The sequence below is a fragment of the Notolabrus celidotus genome, chromosome 15 (assembly GCF_009762535.1).
Source record: "Notolabrus celidotus isolate fNotCel1 chromosome 15, fNotCel1.pri, whole genome shotgun sequence".
NCBI lineage: Eukaryota > Metazoa > Chordata > Actinopteri > Labriformes > Labridae > Notolabrus > Notolabrus celidotus.
In genome coordinates, this window is record NC_048286.1 from 9,336,068 (window position 1) to 9,355,151 (window position 19,084).

Here is a 19,084-nt window from a genome sequence, read left to right on the forward strand (position 1 = left end):
TCGGTCCAATGTCATGTTTTGGTTAATGCTGGGACTCAAACTGGTGACTCCCCTAGATCCTAAGAAAAGTCCTTATGAACCAAACTACAGCTGCAGTCTTGTTTTTGCAGTAATGTCAGTCACTCCAGCAGACACCGTTGCACTACAAAGAATTCTCAAAACAGCGTAGTACAATTGTGGATGTAATGTCAACTCTGTTTAAATTCAAGATATGAATGAGGCTCTAATGGATGCATGAATGTCTTTTCCTGTGGATAAATAGAATAGCTGGAATCCACATGTTCCAGTACTATATGTTTGATGCATGTGTGCTGTGTCACTGGGAAGAAGGTTGCACCTTACGATTCAGACTGCAGCTATCCAGAGCAAGGGCTTAAGATGGACAAAACACAGAGATACTAGGCCACCACTGCCAGAAATGCATCCTAGCATGCCTGATAATCCATAGGCCTTGCATGTATTTGCATGGAATCAGCAATTTCATGAATTAATAATAGTTACTTGCTCCTTTTGTGTTTTCAACACACTGGCAGTGCAGTAGTTTAAAGCCCACTTAAGCTGAAAGGGGCTTCACAGTTTGTTCATCACTTCTACTCTATGGTCTTTTCTGCAAAACACAACTGAACTATTCCTGCTCTACTTTAAATACCAGGCACTGGTGAAGTAAAAAACAATGTGCATTGCAGCATTGAAATGTGTTGTGAAGAATTCAAATGGAATGAATACCTTGGTTAAAAACTGGGCCTAAAATGTCAGGAGGTAGTATTTTCAATCACTGACTATTAAGAAGCATTAAAAGAACAAACCTTTAAAGTGAGACTCAGGGGCAAAAGGTGATGGGAAGTGCGAGTCCACCAACCGGATGAAAACAAATGGACAGCAAGTTGATGGAAAGAGCGCAGGCAGCGGAGGAGGAACTGGTTAAATCAATCTTTCATTTCGTCTCCACTGATATGCTGTGCAGTGATTGGGGTCAGAGTGACAGGTAGAATGACCCCTCCTCCCCCCAATCTGTCTTCACACACACACACACACACACACACACACACACACACACACACACACACACACACACACACACACACACACACACACACACACACACACACACACATACATCCGTCTCTACAATAAGACCAAGCTTTGTCTTCCCCCTCAGGTTCCTGTGGTTAGGGCTTACAAACAGGAAGAACACAAGCTCTCATTTACCGACTGGGGCGAAATCTCTACAGGAGCGGTGGGAGGTTACCCAGGTGATTCTTCAACTTCAGCGCTCCCCAGATGGCTCGAGTGGCATTGTCATTTGTCGCCAAAAACCTGCATGTGTCGCGCTCAGCTCAGGGTGTTACCCCGGGTGTAAATCAAAGGGAGGCGCTTGACTTTGTGAAATGGTTGCTGCGTTTGTGAGCCACCTACTTAGGAGATATATGAGATCTAAAATCTAGCTTTCTAGGTGGGGGAATACAGAATATAAATCGCAGCCTTCCTGACATTTCCTGTCCTTTAGTTAAAGGAGGAGACGCAGAAAGTATTCTGGAGTTAGAGTTATACAATCAGACTGAATGAGTGCTTCCTGGATGCCAAGCAAGGGGAATGAGACATCTATAATTCAGCAAAAGGATGGAGAAAATCTGTGACAAAAATTACAGCAGATAGCCCATGAATAATTAAAGACGAAGAATAGAAACATTTAAAGACCTTGAGAAGTATTTCAGTTCGGATTTAAAAACAGCAGAAAAAAGAGAACTCGCCAAGCCTGACTAAACTACAGCTATTTATTGTTCTCCCGAGGCTTAACAGAGAGGAGGTTACAAACAAGCTTGGTGATAATTGTTTGTGAGGAGCTGAGGAGGCTGCTCCAGAGTAAGATGGGACCAAGTTTACACTGGTGTCACCAGAGTATCGTTTTTGCACATCTGTTCTCTGAGTTTCAATCCTTTTGTGTTTGGGGGGGGGAAGATATGGAGGGAAGGAGAAGAGGGAAATAATAATAATGAAACAGCTTTAAATGCAGCCTCTCTCACTCTCCGTCTCTCTTCTTTTCCAACAGCAGTTGTTTGAAGACGTGTCCTTGAGAAGAACACAATTTGCCTTTTGCGGAGCCAATATCATAGAACACAATCCTCCCTTCTACTTCCAACTGCCTGTGATAAAAAAAAAAAAAACTTTTATTGTGGTCTCCCTATAACCTTCCTGCACACCGCAAACTCAATCTATCCTGTTTTCTCTGACTGACAAAAGAACACAAATTCAATGGCCTTCAAACTGAGGCTTTTCATTCGCCTCGCCACAGACAATATACAAACCCTATAGGTCACATGACAGCCAGCTATTGTGGGCTACAAACCAGACCAATGTTATCTGAGATGGTGGGGTGAAGTGGATTTCTATTCAAGCCATAAGGTAACAATGGCATTAATTAGACACCTCAAACAATCTCCTCTCCTTTTAGAGCCACATAAAAATCAATCACAAAGGGTTAACTCAATGAGGGGACCTGCCCTGTAGACATATATGAGGGGAAAGGGAAGGAATCGAGACTGACAGACCATCATTCTAGGATAATGTATCATGAGGGATGACGCAAAACAGAAACCTGAAAGGGTGAGACAAGACCCAATGCTTACAGGTCTTGTCTTGCCCTGTCATATATCCTATTTTTAAACCTGTTCACTATACATTATCCTGCTTATGAGCCAGCTAACAACTAAAGGTACAAACTAGTTGACACTAAGTATTAATCTAAAGATGATTTCACTGATTTAAAAATGATGTATTTACAGTATGTAGCAAAAAAACTCAGTCCCAGTTGGGAGCACTTCCATAGCATGTGTTCTCATCAGCTTACTTGCAACAAACCTGCACATCTACATGTCTAATTTTCTATAGGCTTTGTTACTGTCAAATGTGTGTTCTATTGTATCTTGTTGTACTTAACATACCTTTTCTTTTTTATTTCAAATGACCGTTTTAATATTTTACTCTCTCAAAAGCTCTTCTAGGGACAGATGTTGCATTCACTACAAACACTATGATACTTGCATGGGATGGCTGTTCTCAGTTTGTCTATGCATACTCTAACTGTCCCTAACAAATTAACCTTTAATAAATAAATACTTGTGATTCAAATTTACATTAAGCTTCACATTTTGGTTCATATTAAAGTCTAAACATTGTTGTTTTTCTGTTGACATTCTTATGCAGGAAATACCCGCAGCCCATGCTTTAGCTCTTCTTTCCAAAAATGTATATGTTGGTATTTTCACCTCCCTTAACCAGTCCTGTAACTCTGCCACAGCTCATACCATGAAGCAGTTTGTGGTTGCTTTGTGACTGTTTTCTTCAATTTGGGCGACGTCTCTTTCACTCAGCTCCTTGTGTGCGTAAATATCCCTCACTAATTTCTAAATCTGCATGGTTTTCCCTCCTCTCATCACCTTTTCTCAGCTGGTGACTGTTCAGCTGTTAACCAACAATCTAAAGTGTTGTTCTCTTCAAATAAATTGAGAGTAATATTAAAAATTCCCTTGATGTTGTTTAGCAGGCTATAACTAACATTTTTGTCACATTGTCAACAGCAAGAGGTGAAATCACAACCTTTATAAATGTGCTGGACTCCTTTCTGCGGATTGATTTGATATGATCTGGTTGTCCCTGCTGATGCTCTTGCTATTCAGAATTAGTTAGTCAGAAAGTTGGGTAATAATCTTTGTTAACAAAGGGTCAAGGCTCAGTTAGATGAGGTTTGGTGAGGTAAACTGACTCATACGGGCTGATGTAGCTAACTTTTTGGCGGGATAAGAATAGCACCTTGAAGAAACAGTAGACGCTGTCAACATGTTTTTTGTCCTTGAGTGAAGCCACTGCCGAGCAGCATTTCTACTCTGCTTGTACAATTCTTTAACCGAGGACTTTATGTACACAAGGAAATCAACAATCTGCCCTAAAAAGTCAATCACAGCCTTGATTTCAGAGTGTCTGAACACCGGACAGCCTTTAGTCTTTAAACCTGAACATTTCAGGGATGCTGGCTCCATAAGCAGTCAGAGAATGAACAATCATATTTTCTCAGATGTTAAACGAATGGAACAGATCCCTGAGTGTCTTTACAGTACGTCAGATCATTAAATCTTTTTGTGTATCAAATGCGAATGTTCTCCTGACAAATCAAGAGCACATTGTAAAAAGGCTCTTTTCTTCTGTACATTGCACTTTTCATAGCCCTCTCTGACAGCTGAACAATAGCAGAAAGAGAGGAATGACATTAGCTTACGTAAATCGTTCTAAACGTTGTTCATTTCTTTGTAAGAAAAAAAACAATGGTGAGATTAGAGACTTTTTCTTAGTAAATGGCCTGGACAGTCAGTGGACTTCACTGCTTTATGGTTTTTACCTCATCTGCCTCAGTCTTCAAGGTCTGGCAGTGATGTATTCTTCAGACTGGATTTTTATGGATAACACACATCTGTGCAGAGGGGGCTTTCAAAAATTGAGTTCATGTATGTCACGGCAGACTGCACTCCTTACTCCTCATGAGGTGAAGAGATGTGCATATTCTGAGTGACTCAACCTACAGAGCAATGGTTTTGAGGGTATTTGTTAGCCACAGTTAATGCTACAGCTTTCCTAAACCTTGAATTTCCCGAGTCTGCTGTCAACCTTACACAAAAAGGGTTTAAGTGGATGTTCAACAGTTCTGTACATCTAATGAATCTAAAATAGAGCTTCATTGAACATAATGAGGATGACTTTTTTCTGATATGAATCATACTCCAACATGGAGAGTAGAATTTCCTTTTAAGCATCTTACCTGAATGAATTTCATGGGAACAAGTTAAGACTGTAATGCTCTATCTCTTAGCAGCTAACCTAAATGAAGGAAATTAAATTTACTACCAAGTGAATAAGAGAATACAAAGAGAGTATAGCATCAGTACGGGATTGTTCGCTCTGTAAATGGTATCATTACTATTTTGCTGCCATACCTGAAATGGTTATCTTGAGCACCAGACATGTTCAAAACATATACAAATTATTTTAAATATTTTTTTGGGTGCGAGGGGCATCACATTTTTTTTCTAAGGCAAACCCTGCTTGAAGGCGATGTAAGGAGTTTTCATGTTGTGTTGATTCTGGTGACCCCTATGGACAATATCTGTATTATTTTTCCAGGATGAAGACTGCATTTCCCATGAGCACCATCACCCACTGTTGTAAAGATGTGGCTCTTACTAAAGCGAGAATTTGATGTGGAGGTAAATAAATGGAATAAAGATCTCTTTGATACGCGTTTTCTTTGTTTAAGACAATTTTCTGCAGGATCAAGAGTTAAATTATTAACTGTAACGTAAGAACGACTAAACTTTGTCAAGTGATTCATTACTGTTAGGAAAGAGCAATGAAACATTCACACGTCTACATTGACATTAAAGGCTGATTTATACTTCTGCGTCGAATCGACGGCGTAGCCTACGCCGTAGGTCCGCGTAGCTCCCGTACCTAAGCAGAGGCCTACGCACGTAGCTGACGTGCACCTCCTCCAAAATGTAACTACGCGTAGAGCCGACGCGGACCGCAAGCTCTGTGATTGGTCCGCTCGACGGCTTTGTCTTTCCCGCATTCACAGCACTTCCGGGATCCAGGACATCGGCCAGACATCGGCCACACATCGGCCGTGTATTTCATCTCCTCCTCTCTATTCTTCATGTAATCATGTCTGTATGATAAACAGCAACATGTATCAGCTGTAGATTAACAGAACACGCTCTGAATCGATGTGGAAAAGTAAACAGAGATCATAGCAGGACCGGAAGCAGGCGACCGGCTATCAGAGAGACCGCACTGCCCTCAGGCGTATCGGAGGAGAATTGCTGCGCGACACGGACACATCGACGCACAAGTATGTGGGGCTCATGTCCGCGTCAGCCCCTGCTGCGTAGGGGCGACGCAGAAGTATAAATCAGCCTTAAGCCCTGTTTTTAGCATTTTCGCTCTTTTAGCTAGCAGAGCTCTGGTTGTATAGTTTCTCTGTCTGAAATAATACTTCAACAGAAAACGTATGTTTGATAATCCTGCTCCAGTATCAGGCACGAAGGCAAAACATTATGTCAAAAAAAATTATACAAAGAAAAACACTCTTCCTGCTTGCTAACTTACTTGGGTTGCCTGTGACGTCAGGATAAATGGTTGTTTGGGACTTTTGTGTTTGTTTTCTTTATGTCTGATTTTAATTTGTGTTGAGGCCCTCTGCTGTTGTTTTCTCTTTGTGTTTGTTTTTATGTGCCCTGTTGCTTGTCAAGCATTTTGTAAACCCTGGTTTTTAAAAGGTGCTATATAAATAAAAGGTTATCAGTTAAAACTCCTCACTTTGCCTTTAATTGTGAATGGTTTTCATCCATTAGAAGGTTTAACTGTGTAAATATTCCCCAAAAATGTATACTGTTGTATTTAACGTGCAATGGGATCTTTCTAAGTTGTTGACATTTCAAAGATTTGTTCCCAACATGGCTCAGACAAACTATCATGCTGGGGGATGATAAAGGGATTCTGCCTCTTCGTCCTGTATAAATTGTATTCATTGTATTTGCATTAAAACCAACCTGGTCTCGCACAAATTAACCAGGAGGCTAAATTCAAACAACCAACCTTGGTGTGGGTGCACATAATAGCACAGCTCCTCCCTGCTGTTGTAAACGGGTGTTTAAACGAGGGCTGATCCCTGATTAATGCTGTTTCCCCGTGTGTTTAATAGCACGCCATGTAGCAGGATGGCAAAGTAAAAACAAACAGATGAGACTACTCCCACGTGGTACCAGAGCGCAGATGGAGACAACTTATAGATGGAGATGTGGAGTTGGCAAAGGCTGGAGTCTGAGCAGGTGTTTGGACCCAGCATGGACATCATGTTCTGCCATTTTTTAAAGCGCCTGAGAGCCAGCGGGACAGCAAAGGCCATAGGATGGAGATGAGGCACAGAGAACAGACTGTTCTCCCATCAGAGAAACTGCTATGAAATAATCTCTGCTGCATCAGAAACAAGCCATGTGTGATGAAACATGCAAAGAGGAAAAAATACTCTTGCTCAATCAAATTCTAATGTTATTAAATTTGCAAAGAGAGAATATTTAGAAGCTGTTATTTCATCCGAGCATTCAGACGTGTGTTGAAAACTTTGATAAATTAGTAACTGTAGTATCAAGACGTTTCAAATGTTTGTTTGGGAGGTGGAGAGAAACCATCCAGAGCAGGTCATTGTGTGAAGATTGAAAAGCTCTGGAAAATACTTTTCCACAGAAATCTCAAGTACGACTCAGTCTGCAGAGGAGTAGTTGTTTAAGACTTGATTATCTACTTTCCTAGTGTGGGCTGGAAATGGTTTCTCTGTGTGAGATGGTCTCTCAATGGTGTTGCTGAAATTCAGGGCACCCTGCTGTGATCCCAGGGCACCACCTGATAATACAGTGTCTTCCTTCAAGTAGCACTTACCAAGCATGGAGAACTCTGAAGCTGTAAACAACTTCACACAGACGCAAATTTCTCATGGAAGGGGAGCACGGATGCCAAATGTTTTTCTCTTTTAGCTCAAAAATGTTTGGCCAGTAATTTTGGCCAGTAGCAAAAAGGGGAAAAATGTTAACAAGTTGTTAAATCCAACATTGGCTGTCAAAAGACACGAGGATATGCAAAAGAAAAATGTTGTCTGAATCATTCGGCACACCCTTGAAACCCACAAATAACCCCCCAGAGCAATCACAGAGCCTTGGATAAGACTTTCTTTTGATGTTCACTAGGAAAGTAATGGAAGTGCTTCGTGGGAAAGGAGGCCTTTCAAGGCTACCTCTCTTTTCCCTCCTGCTTCTGGAGTGAATTGGTGGCGTCCTTGCATTATGTGTTTCCCATTTTACAGAAGATTGAATTAAAACATCCTTTGTCATCAGAAACATTGCTCAGTTTGTGAAGTGACCAAGGCATGGCTATGAATAATTATGAGAGAGACGGAGCTCTAAAGTGGCCACAGATTTTCATTAGCGCCTCCAGACAGCAGTGCAGGGAGAGGGAGAGCGAGACTCCCGGCTGTCTGTATCAACAGTGATGTATCGCACAGCCCTGTGAGTCTTAACCGTTCAATTAGGGGCTCTGCTGAGGCCCGGCCTGTCAGTGGGAAAGTCCAGTAGAAAGTCGGACAAGATCAAGAGCTGCTTCCTCAAACACTCCTCAGGAGCCGGGGCCATCAATCTCCCCGACTGTGACCAGCAGGGTGGCCAAGGGGCAGGACCCCTTGCTGAAACTGGGCCCTGCTCAGACGGCTGCACAGGTAGAGCCATTCATCCCTATCAGCCGGACTAAAAAAGAATAAGCTCATGACCTTCACAGTGGGGAGAGGGGGTTACACCCTGGGCAGGGAGGGGAGAAAAATCTCATTTTCATCAGCGTTTCTCTGGACACCAAAAAGCATTAGCCCGGGAAAATGCTGAGGCTACGTTTGTTTTGTTCCCCGAGTTGGCATCATGGTACAGCACGGGGACTTAGCTGGTTAATGTTGTGAGAAGGACAATTTGTACAATATCATCAGGCATTCTCAAAGTGTTTATGTACATGTATGAGTCTGAGTGCCAACGGTAAAGCAGCAACATAATGACCCAAATTTAAGGTGCCACTCTGCTTCACACATGATATCGATCTGTGTTGCTGATGAATTAGGAAGCTTGCAGGGACTCTGGAATGAGAATTAAGCTGAATAAACAAGCAGTTATAAAGCTAACCATGTGGCAGGGCAGTTTTCTGCTCTGTGGTTGGAGCCAACTATAAATCATATCAATTATTGTGACACACAGCTGTTCCAATAACACAGAGGTTTAAAGACTTAAACTTGGTAAAGTTCCAGTATTTGAGGAGTTTTTTCTGTAACGTACTTAAAAAGTATGAACAGCTCTAATTGTTCCAGGTGCTCACTGTAGAATAAATTACAGAGGAAAGAGACAATTTATGTCCATAAGCCATAAATCTTAATGAAGATCCATAGGTGCAAACAATGAGAATGCACAGAGCTTCATCTACTTTAGGAAATAATTACCTCAGTAAAACAGTGGTGATATATGTCGCCCAATTGTGAGCTGGATCTTTGCTTCTCATGCTGCGAGGCTTTAGAGGAAACACAATGGAGCTCCACCAACAACAGATCTGTTATCCATGTAGAGGGGTGATTTGTTAAAAAAAAGGATCTTTCTGAAATGTTGGATTTGTTAAAGTAACTTAGGGAAAAGTTTAACTCTAATACAACACTCCCGAGGCAATGCTAACAAAATAATAAACTGCTGAATGAATGAACTGCTTGACCACCCAACTGTTCCTGATTCAAGTTTCTCTCACTTTATCTCATCGAGAGTGGGACTTTTGTTCTCTGTTATATCATTGTGTTGGAACTCTGCAAAGAGCTGATTGTTAAAGTGAGCCTTTGTTTCAGCTGTTAGCACTTTGGGCTGTAACTGAGATGATCGCCTTATTTTCAAATGCCTGGCTCTGATTGGCTCTGTGACGTTTCCCAGTCACAAACTACAACACTGATATTCGCTCTTTGAGCCATAATGGAGCTCCAGCATCACGACCTGGTCTAACCATCACACCTGTGTAACATTTACACTGATGGTGAGATGTTACAGGGGTGTAACTATCACACCTCGTGATGGTGATATAAATGGGCTAACAGTAGCCTGCACATTCACCATAAATTTCACTCCACAACTTGGTGGGATAGAAATATTGCCACCAACAGGTAACAACAGAGTTGTGGTTTTAAAAGTTGCCCTGTTGGTGGGAAATATTTTTGTCATGTCAGCTGTTTTATGTGTCAATGCTTCACATGGTTTAATGTTCAAAGACACAATTTGAAACTATTTTTCAAACATTTTTGAACAACTAGTTCTTGTTTTCTGAATGCTGGTTTTAGATTTCCTTAGATTTCTTTATTGGAGGCAACATATTTTTTTAACTTTCAGGTATTCTAAGACAGAAATTGAAAAATAAGTCTGAAGTTGGTTCTGATAATGTTTCGCCTGATGATATTGTACCAATAACACGGTTAAGTCACATAACTCCTACATTTAAATCTATGACGTGATGTTAAAGGTGCTCTTTGAGCGTGTTCATGTGACCCCGTGAGACACCACACTGTTTCATTCCTCTACATTCCCAGCTGCCCTGAGAGTAATGGAATTTTTTTGCCTCACCAGCACATCTGGTCCTGGCTCTCAGCGGGGGTCCGGGGGCCCCGGTGCCTCCCTCCAGAGGTCTGGTGAGCAGGACACTGATCTCGTACTCTGTGTCCGGGTCCAGGTGGCCGATCTTGTGTGTGGTCTTGTCCACAGGCTGCAGGTCGTACATGGTGCCGGACACAGTGCGGTACTCCACCTCTCTGTCGATGATGGGACCGTCTCCGTTGATGGAGTTGGCGTTCAGTTGGATCCAAAGGTAGGTGGCGCCAACAGCAGTCAGTTGGGGTGGTGCAATTGGAACTGGTGGCTCTGTGAGGAGAGAGTTTTTGATTGATGTTACTTTAATTTCAAATGGTAGAAAGTCTTGACAATAAGAAAAACAATTAAGGGTTTTTAATTTGTGTAAAAATGACTGCAGTAGAAAAATGGTCGTACCGAGTAAACAAGACGCTTAAAATCAATCCCTACTTTTTAAAAATCAGCTGAATCAAAATGTCTTGAAGCACATGAAGAACATTTTCATGTTTCCCAATAATAGAGGTGCTTAAGAGGAGTCACATAACAATCAATAGCTCCAGCACGTTGAGGAGTCTCATCATCAGTAGCACTCTGACTGAAGTCGACCAGACCTTGGCAGATACTGCTCCTATTGAAGAATGTATTGATTTCAATCAGAGGAGTTCTATAGAAAGCCTCTGATCATTGACATCTACTGAAGCTGTCACTTCTCTTGTCTCATTCAGGGTCTGCTTTAATCTGTCACATCATGACTGTTGTGGAATATTGTGATTCTATTTAAAGCTTGTATCACCAGTGGGAAAGCCTGTAACATCACTCTGCAGTTACATGTTTTACTACTGTGAATATTAACATCCCTCAGCCTCATAGGAATCACAACCATGTGCAGTTTTTGCGCAAAAAAACTAAATATTTAGTTAAGTATAAATGTTTTGTCTGACATATCTCATGCTTAATAAAACAGAGCTGCATACAGTGTGGTTCAGGTAGTTATATTATGCTCTCTTTGCTTGTTTTGGATGTTCAACTTTCACTTCCTACTCACGAAGAACAAACTCAATCTTTGTATTCTTTGTACTTAAACCTCATGAACTGAGCTGAAGTTCAGTTAAAGGTTCTTTGCGGAGTTTTAGTAGATGTTTTTCTCCCAGTACTTTCCTGTTTAGTGCACCTGATGCTGACACATGACACACATCCAACCTTTACATAAGCTATCTGATTAACAAGTGGTGGTTACATTTCAGGGTAGGCTGAAATGCACAAGTAAAGGCAGAAAATTATGTGCTGCAGTTAAAGCTGTACACTTGACTCACTAAAAACTCTTGGTGATATATTAAACAAAGACATTTTGACAATTTTTGCTGCGGATGTGAACAAGAAAAATAATTCTTGTCTGGAAGTTGTTTGACAGTAATCGCTGGCTGCACCAGAATAACCATGAAATCGGCATCCAGTCCTAGTAAGGATGTGCCTGTTCAGTCGCCTAAACATTTAAACCTTGTTACCCTCGCTTGTCATCACCAGAACTACTGTTAGTTTAAACAAAATACTGATTTATACTACTGTAGTCCCAGAATGTCGATCATATGTTGTGTCTAAACTGTAGCTGTGGTGTAGCTCCGGTTTATAGCTGCCATAATGTTCTACTTCCCATATCAGAATCAGAAATACTTTATTATTAACTGATATAGTCAACCCTTTCTAGTCTGTCCTCATGTTGTTTGTTTCGTCTTGTTTTTATATTCGGTCTTTGTTGTCAGTGTATTGTCTGTCTGTCGTTTTTTTGCACTTGCACTGCTTTGCACCTGCCATATAAGAAACAAAATTTCATTCAGCTGTATACAAGCTATCCAGATGAATGACAATAAAGTTTGAGTTGAGTTGTGTAACCAGAACAAGCTTTAACTTGCAAGGGGAACTGAAGGCTGGTGGTGCTAGCTCTGCTAATGTTAGCCACACTTAACATAAAACAATTTGACAATCTGCTTATGGCCTTTTTTTTTTATTTTAGGGTTATTTTAGATTTTGATTTGTTTTATTGTAAATCCAGTTTAATTGTTTTATTGGCTCAATTGTTTTTAGTGGGTTTTTTTATTCAACCTGACTGTTTTATATCTTACACTTTTACCAGCTAAAGTCCTACACGTAATGTTTTTCTATGCTTTTAGTGTTACTTTAATCTATCTGTGTGCATTTGTACCCTTGGTGTAAATCACTTTGTAACTGTGTTTTGAAAAGTGCTGTATACATTTAATGTATTATATTATTATGTTCACCCACGGACTGTGATCTCGTGCTCAGTGTTTTCTTACCTTTAGACAAGTTGGTTAGTCAGAATTAAAATTTCTGTTGAAACAACAGAAAACTAGTCGCTTCGGAATATTCACAGTTCACAGAGGCGTATATCAACGTCAGACGACTGGAGACAAATATTGCTGATGCATTTAGATATAGGTGTCACTTTCTACTGTAGCTCATCAGCTGGAGGCTTTTTTTTTTTTTAACCAAGTATTGTAAGTCTAATTCAGTTTTTATATTGTATAAGCTCGTATTTAAAACCTTGATTTGTAGAGTAAGTAGTTCTTAAAGATCTTAAATGAATGCAGTGGACTTACATGAACAAAAATGTCCCCCAAAAAATTGCAGAATAGAAAATGCAGTATTTGGGTGAGTGTACCAAGTCTGCTCTGGGTAGCAGCATAGAGCACTTTTGAGATTTAATAACATCATCTAAACCAGAAGAGTTATTGCACCTGTCCAATTATTTTTATATAATCTTTTATAAATGTAATATACTGTCATAATAACCAGGAAATTGTATTTCATTATCAAACTCTTTATACTTTCACTCTAACAGGGCCATCAGTGTGAGGACAGCTTCATCTGTGATGCAGCCTGTGCGTCAACAACTCACTACAGAAATGTCCAAATCTTCAAAAGTAAGCGACCTTCACAAAACCATTAAAGCTGCACAATCAAAACAAATAAAGTTATTCTTTATCAAAATGCACTCTGTGTTGATAAATAAGAGAAATGTTTCCACAGATTCTATTCAGTGACGGTAAGCACATGTCTCTACAATATAAATAGTATATGTTAGAATGTGAACCCCTCTGTGGACCTCTGAACCTTCAATTCTTCTCTGTTTGGTTCGTCAAAAATGTTATCTCCTGTTCTTGAATTCAAGTTTATCTCTTTTAGATAAAGCTTGTGTTCAACAGAAACTTTGAAGGTGACCTTTTCTCTGTTTTGTCACCAATATTTGTCTAATCTTGCTTAAACTTCGTGCCATTTCCGATTTAATGAGGCTTCTGAAAATGTCAGACAAGTTATTTAATCTGAAGGATTTTTTTCCCATCATTTGTTATTTTACATTCAGACACATTGGAGTAACTTCTGAGGGAAACTTTAAATGTCTATAAGAATAGTTCTATAATGCGAGTTTTGCTTTTTAGAGTCACAAAAGAAAAAATGCTGGCCCCAACCTCCACCGCACCACCAGTGATCCTTCACTATCTCATTGTCGTGTCTTTCATGCTTTGACCACTCCTGTCTCCAGGTGCAACATAAAAACCTGCCACTGTCAACAAAGAGCCATGACCCACAGCCAAGGCATTGCTTAGGAATGCACCCATGTCATGCGCTGCAATAGTTACACGTCCCAGAGGCGGCGGTGAGCAGCTCTAATGAGCACACACATGTAACAGAGTAATGCCATTAGTCGCCTGGCTGCCTCTCATGGAGTTGTCATGGAGAGGAGGAAGTCTCCAGGCACATACGGAGCAGGCTGAGGTGTCCTACAGAGAATTGTTTGGCTCTCCCTCAGCAGATGGTTACCCCACAGTGACCTACACTGCAGGTCCCTAAACGCCCACTAATCCAAAGCTTCCAGTGTTTCTGTCAAACATCACCTAAAGCGAACCAGCTAATCCAGCAGGTCGGCCCCTGGATTTATCACGCAGTGCTCTGGTCTGCGTGTCGGAGCCAGACAGAAACACGGAGCGCTCCAAAATCTGGCTTCAGTCATTGGCTTGTTTTGATGGTCTTTTATGGTCTGTTGTTATGTCCTAATGTCCTAAAAGGGATTTAACTGAGTTAGGAGGCAATATGCTCTGATTCATTAAATCAACAGAAAACAGGCTCACCCCAGGAGCCTGTCCCTCATGAAATATTGATGCTGCCATGAAGTTTGCCTTATTCTAAACCACCAAAATACACTTTAAGATGTATTAAGGGTGTTCCAATGTTTGTTTCAAAGAGCAGAGAGAGCTGCTCATGTCGTGTATAAGAAAAAAAAGATTAATTTCATTGCTTGATAGTTTTGTTTATTCATCAAAGAAGTAAATGAAAATGAAGAGCTTTGGGAAATATCTTCTTAAAAGTTAAACTTTGAAATCTTTAAAAATATTGTCATCAAAAACATTTCTACCTCCAGAGAGGAAACTGTCACCAGATTATTTGGACATGTTTGCCTGCACACTCACTCCATGATAACACTTTGTCAGGCTGAGGACCAAACGGCCCTCAGAATCTGACAAAGTTTGAAGCTGCTGACTCAGACATGACTGGCTCACAGGGTGACTAACTTGGCATAAAATTCAACCAACTGATAACCACTCAAGTTATGATACTGCATCTTCTGTTAAGTGGTGTGATCTGGTTTTATCTTAAAGGATTACCTTTGACATGGTTAGATTCAAATGTTCAAGGTCTTATTGAGCGAGAGCTCCTAAGTCATTGAATGATTTTTTTCTTATTACATGGAGGCTTTTAATGCACAGCACCATAATGCATAGACTCCACTGCTGTCATTCAATCCATTTCTGCTCTTATCGCACGATACTATTTCTGTAACAATACGACTAAGCAGCATGATGAATTAAAGCAATAAGCATTTCATTCAACTTTGAAAAGTTTCTGCTTGACAAAAGCAACAGCAGCTTACGGTGATGAAATAATTCCTGTAGGTGCAGTAATCCTCTGTTCAACAGCCACAGCAGACGCACTGAAAATAACGGATTACTGGTGTGAAATACACTCAAGTGCTGGAACACTTTAGGATATTAACAACTCAATTCCCTGTGTTTAAGCCTCACGAGGCGGCGTCGCCCTGGAAGAAAAAAACAGGGCTCAGGCGTGAGCTCGCTGCTGGCTGGAGATTGGTGACAGTGCGCAGATGACAGTGGCGGCCATACGCGGGGGTCAGTGAGCAGCTGTTGTCATGATGTTGACCAGACAGGCAAACGGCCTGGCGACAGCTGGGTCCTCCTCTACCACAGCACCTGCCTGCCTGCCAGAACGCAATCCTGCAAATGCACACTCATGCACATGTGATGAAAACCTCTAACACTGGCATAAACATGGCGCCAGTGCTGACTGACAAAGACAGACCAAGATCCAACACACAGGCTGCAGCAAACAATGAACTCCGACAACAGTTAAAGGAAAACATGGTGGTGCTTGTTCTTAGGCTATAAAAATACAATAAATGTGTGAGAAGGCTTTTCAAATGTTTCAGAGAACTGAGGACAGTGACTTAATATCACTTCTTGACTCTATACCAACAGTCCAAATACCAAATAAATCAATTCATGGTGACTTTTTACAGACGCAAATAGCAAATTTGACTAGCTGGAACCACTTCATTTTTTTTGAGAATAAGAAAACCTTTTTGATAATGTCAGTGAATTTGTTTTTAATTGGCTAATCAATTAATCAGCGTATCCCCTCATAAACATTAGAAGCCCGAGTTATACATTTAAAGACACAAACACTCTGCAGTTCTTGTGCCTTTCAGCACACTGGGATCAGTAATAAGAGCCGTTACTCTGCTCTGTTGTTAGATTAGTTCGACTAGAGTCTTCTAAATCCTTCTTTCATTTGCTTGTTACATCCACGCTTCCTCTCTTCCTGAGATGCAGGAGGTCCTCATTACGTTGTGCTCTCTCCTAATTGGGCTGCTCTGAGTAACGAATTGATCAGCTCCTGATAGAGGAAGAGGAGGCTACAGGAAAATGACAAGCTTGGCTGGCTGGTCGGCCTTCGATTTTTGGTGGCTTTCCTCATTAGTCATGACACGGCCATGCCTCAGCAGCCTCGACTTGATACCGTGGCCCAGAATACAATGCACAAGCTCAGTGAGCGCTTTGCAGGCTCCAGGTGATTCTAACCAGGCCAAGAACGGAGCCAGCACTTGGACAGGGAGTAATTATCGCCCTTTCAGAACCACTGGCTGCACTACAGGAGAGCCCATCACAAGAGGGGCACAGGAGAGGCGCTGCAGCGGGCCAATCCTGTACGGAGCGCTGGAAATACATGCAGCGCACTTCCGCACAGGCACATAAATCTGAGTGAATACTGGCATGAAAGGCAGAAGTGATTATCTGGGATAATCAAGCATTCACTCTCCTCATGTTGAAGAAAAAAGGCGGTGTATGCTAATGAGAGGTGGAGTGGGGGGGGGGGGGGGGGGGGGGGGGTCTGACTGTAGCAGAGTCATAATCCACAGAATCAGTCCGTGGTCACTCCTCCAAAAACCAGTCACGGCCGCTGTGAACACACATTTAAGGAGGATTTACGACTCAGACACGTTGCTTGGAGGGTTAAGCACTTGTTTTACGACTGGTACGATAAGAGGAGATATCAGCTTTTTTATGCGTGACACTTATAACCGTGAAAACGCCTCTTTTCTTCCGGCGACGCGCTGGCTTATGTCGGAGTCATCGAGGTGTGAAATCTCTGCAGAATTTAAAGCAGGATGCATTACGAGATTAGATGAATGCCTAAATCTAGAAAATTACTTCATTTTAAATATTTATGACAAAGGCACTTTCCACTTTACTGGTTTGTCTTGTGTAAAAAAATATCTAGTAACAAGTTTAAAGCAAGGATCAGCAAAAATACGGCCGTCTAGTGTGTATATGTAAGAGCAAAGATGTGCGGGTGATTGTGTGGCTGAATTTATGCACGAGTGTGGTTCTGAGTGCCTCCAGAGTGTCTGTAAATTTTCTTTGAGTACACCGCTGAAACCCACTGATACACTCGCACAGAGGGACTTTATCTCCCTCTTCACTCTGCTGTGTCTGGGCCTGGTCGTTCTCGCATGATTGACAGACCTCGATCTGGACAGCCAGGATTAAACCTATCAATCACATGAAGCTTGGAGACAAAAAAAAGAAGAAGAAGACAGAAAAAAAAAACGGGGCAGTAAATTCAATTGAGAGCACAGGGAGAAAATTGAGGTGAAGAAATATAGAAGGCCATTACCGGGCTATAGGGCTGCAGGAAAGTGAGGCCTTGCAGGATTTAGTTTCAGATGACTCCATAAATTCATATCAAATGACTGCACGAGTGAAATATCAGTGAGGTTACTGTAAACCCGGGTGCATCTTGCCTTTGTGATCTTTTAGGGGGGAATTGTGCTCAGTCAAGGGCAGCCTTTACAGGAGGGGAGTATTAAAGTCCTCTAGATAACAAATCAACATAAAAAGCTTGTATTTTTGGTATCGCCTCGGAGGACTTTGTCACATACAAACATGCAGCCTTTCCTGTTTATCTGCTGCTGACTTTGTTGTCCACATAAAGGTCATGTGCCTGGAAAACATGTGGATATCCTCTTTACTGGATGCTGTGTTCACTCAGTAGGTAGCGTTTGTGTTGCTTTAATGCTCCGAGACAAATACTCACGTTTTATGGTGAGTTCGCCATAATTGGATACTCCAACTCCTTTGTCTGAGTGGACGATGCAGCGGTAGCGTCCCGAGTCGCCCTTGGTTGTGTTCTCTATGTCGAAAGTGCCAATGAAGCGTCGGTTGTTCCAAGGTTTAGTGGCTTTCATCGGGGCCTCCCGTCCACCGATGCCCTGATGGGGAGCGAGACAAAACACACGAGTGAGACTCAGAATGAGGAAGGTTTAATAAGCAAAGTGGGCTGACCTTGTGTGTTTCAGAAACTCTGGTTGAGTGTGCTTGTTGTCTGTTCTTGTGCACGTTTGTTTGGGTCCCATAGGTGGCCTATGGTAGGAGTGCATTTATCACACAGGAACGCACACACACACACACACACACACACACACACACACACACACACACACACACACACACACACACACACACACACACACACACACACACACACACACACACACACACACACACACACACACACACACACACACAAACACACACACACATGCATACACACAGTGGGCTCTTCCCAGCTGTCACCCCTCACAGCAGGCAGATGGGGGACATTTGTTCATTAGAAATATTTCTTCATTACTGTCATCGGGGGACTTCACTTAATGTTTGTTTTCCAGCTCCTGTGCTAATGAGGACGTGTTTGTTAAAATGATGGAGTACCTGGCACAGGACCTTTACTCGGCGTCATGCTCCCACTGATCACATGTGTGACAGTGTGCTTAGCAGCAGAGCCGGCAGGGCTATGTCTGCCAGATGCACTACCTTTGCTGCTCAGAACAAGGTCAATTCAAGACTGCTGTGCAGCTCAGCTGTGCCGGATATAGTACACAGTATCCACAGAGCCAACATCTATATAGGTTAAGACCATACTGCGGTGATCTGAAACAACTGTAATCCCCTGCTGCCCAGACACACAGGGCTGTGCAAATCTGAGGAGCAGGTGAAATTTCAAACACAAGGGCACAGAAAGCAGCGTGCGAATGCCGGGGCCTGAAACAGATTCATACAATACACACAACACAAGAGCTTTCCTTACGTGAGTGAAAAAAGAGAGGTTAAGAATAAATCACATTCTATTTGTTTTATCTTTCCAAAAATACGATGAGTTTAACCGATTTGGCAGATGAAATGTAGGTTACAAATCTTAAAACGATT

The 19,084-nt window shown here is 41.7% G+C and overlaps 1 protein-coding gene across 1 annotated transcript in view; it reads right to left on the reverse strand.

The window, feature by feature from the left end:
* LOC117826497 (receptor-type tyrosine-protein phosphatase mu-like) overlaps positions 1 to 19,084 on the reverse strand; it is a 191,731-nt gene that overhangs the window by 100,091 nt on the left and 72,556 nt on the right. The window contains 2 exon segments of the mRNA XM_034702595.1: positions 10,227 to 10,520; positions 17,916 to 18,090. Coding sequence (XP_034558486.1) covers positions 10,227 to 10,520; positions 17,916 to 18,090 — 469 coding nt within the window.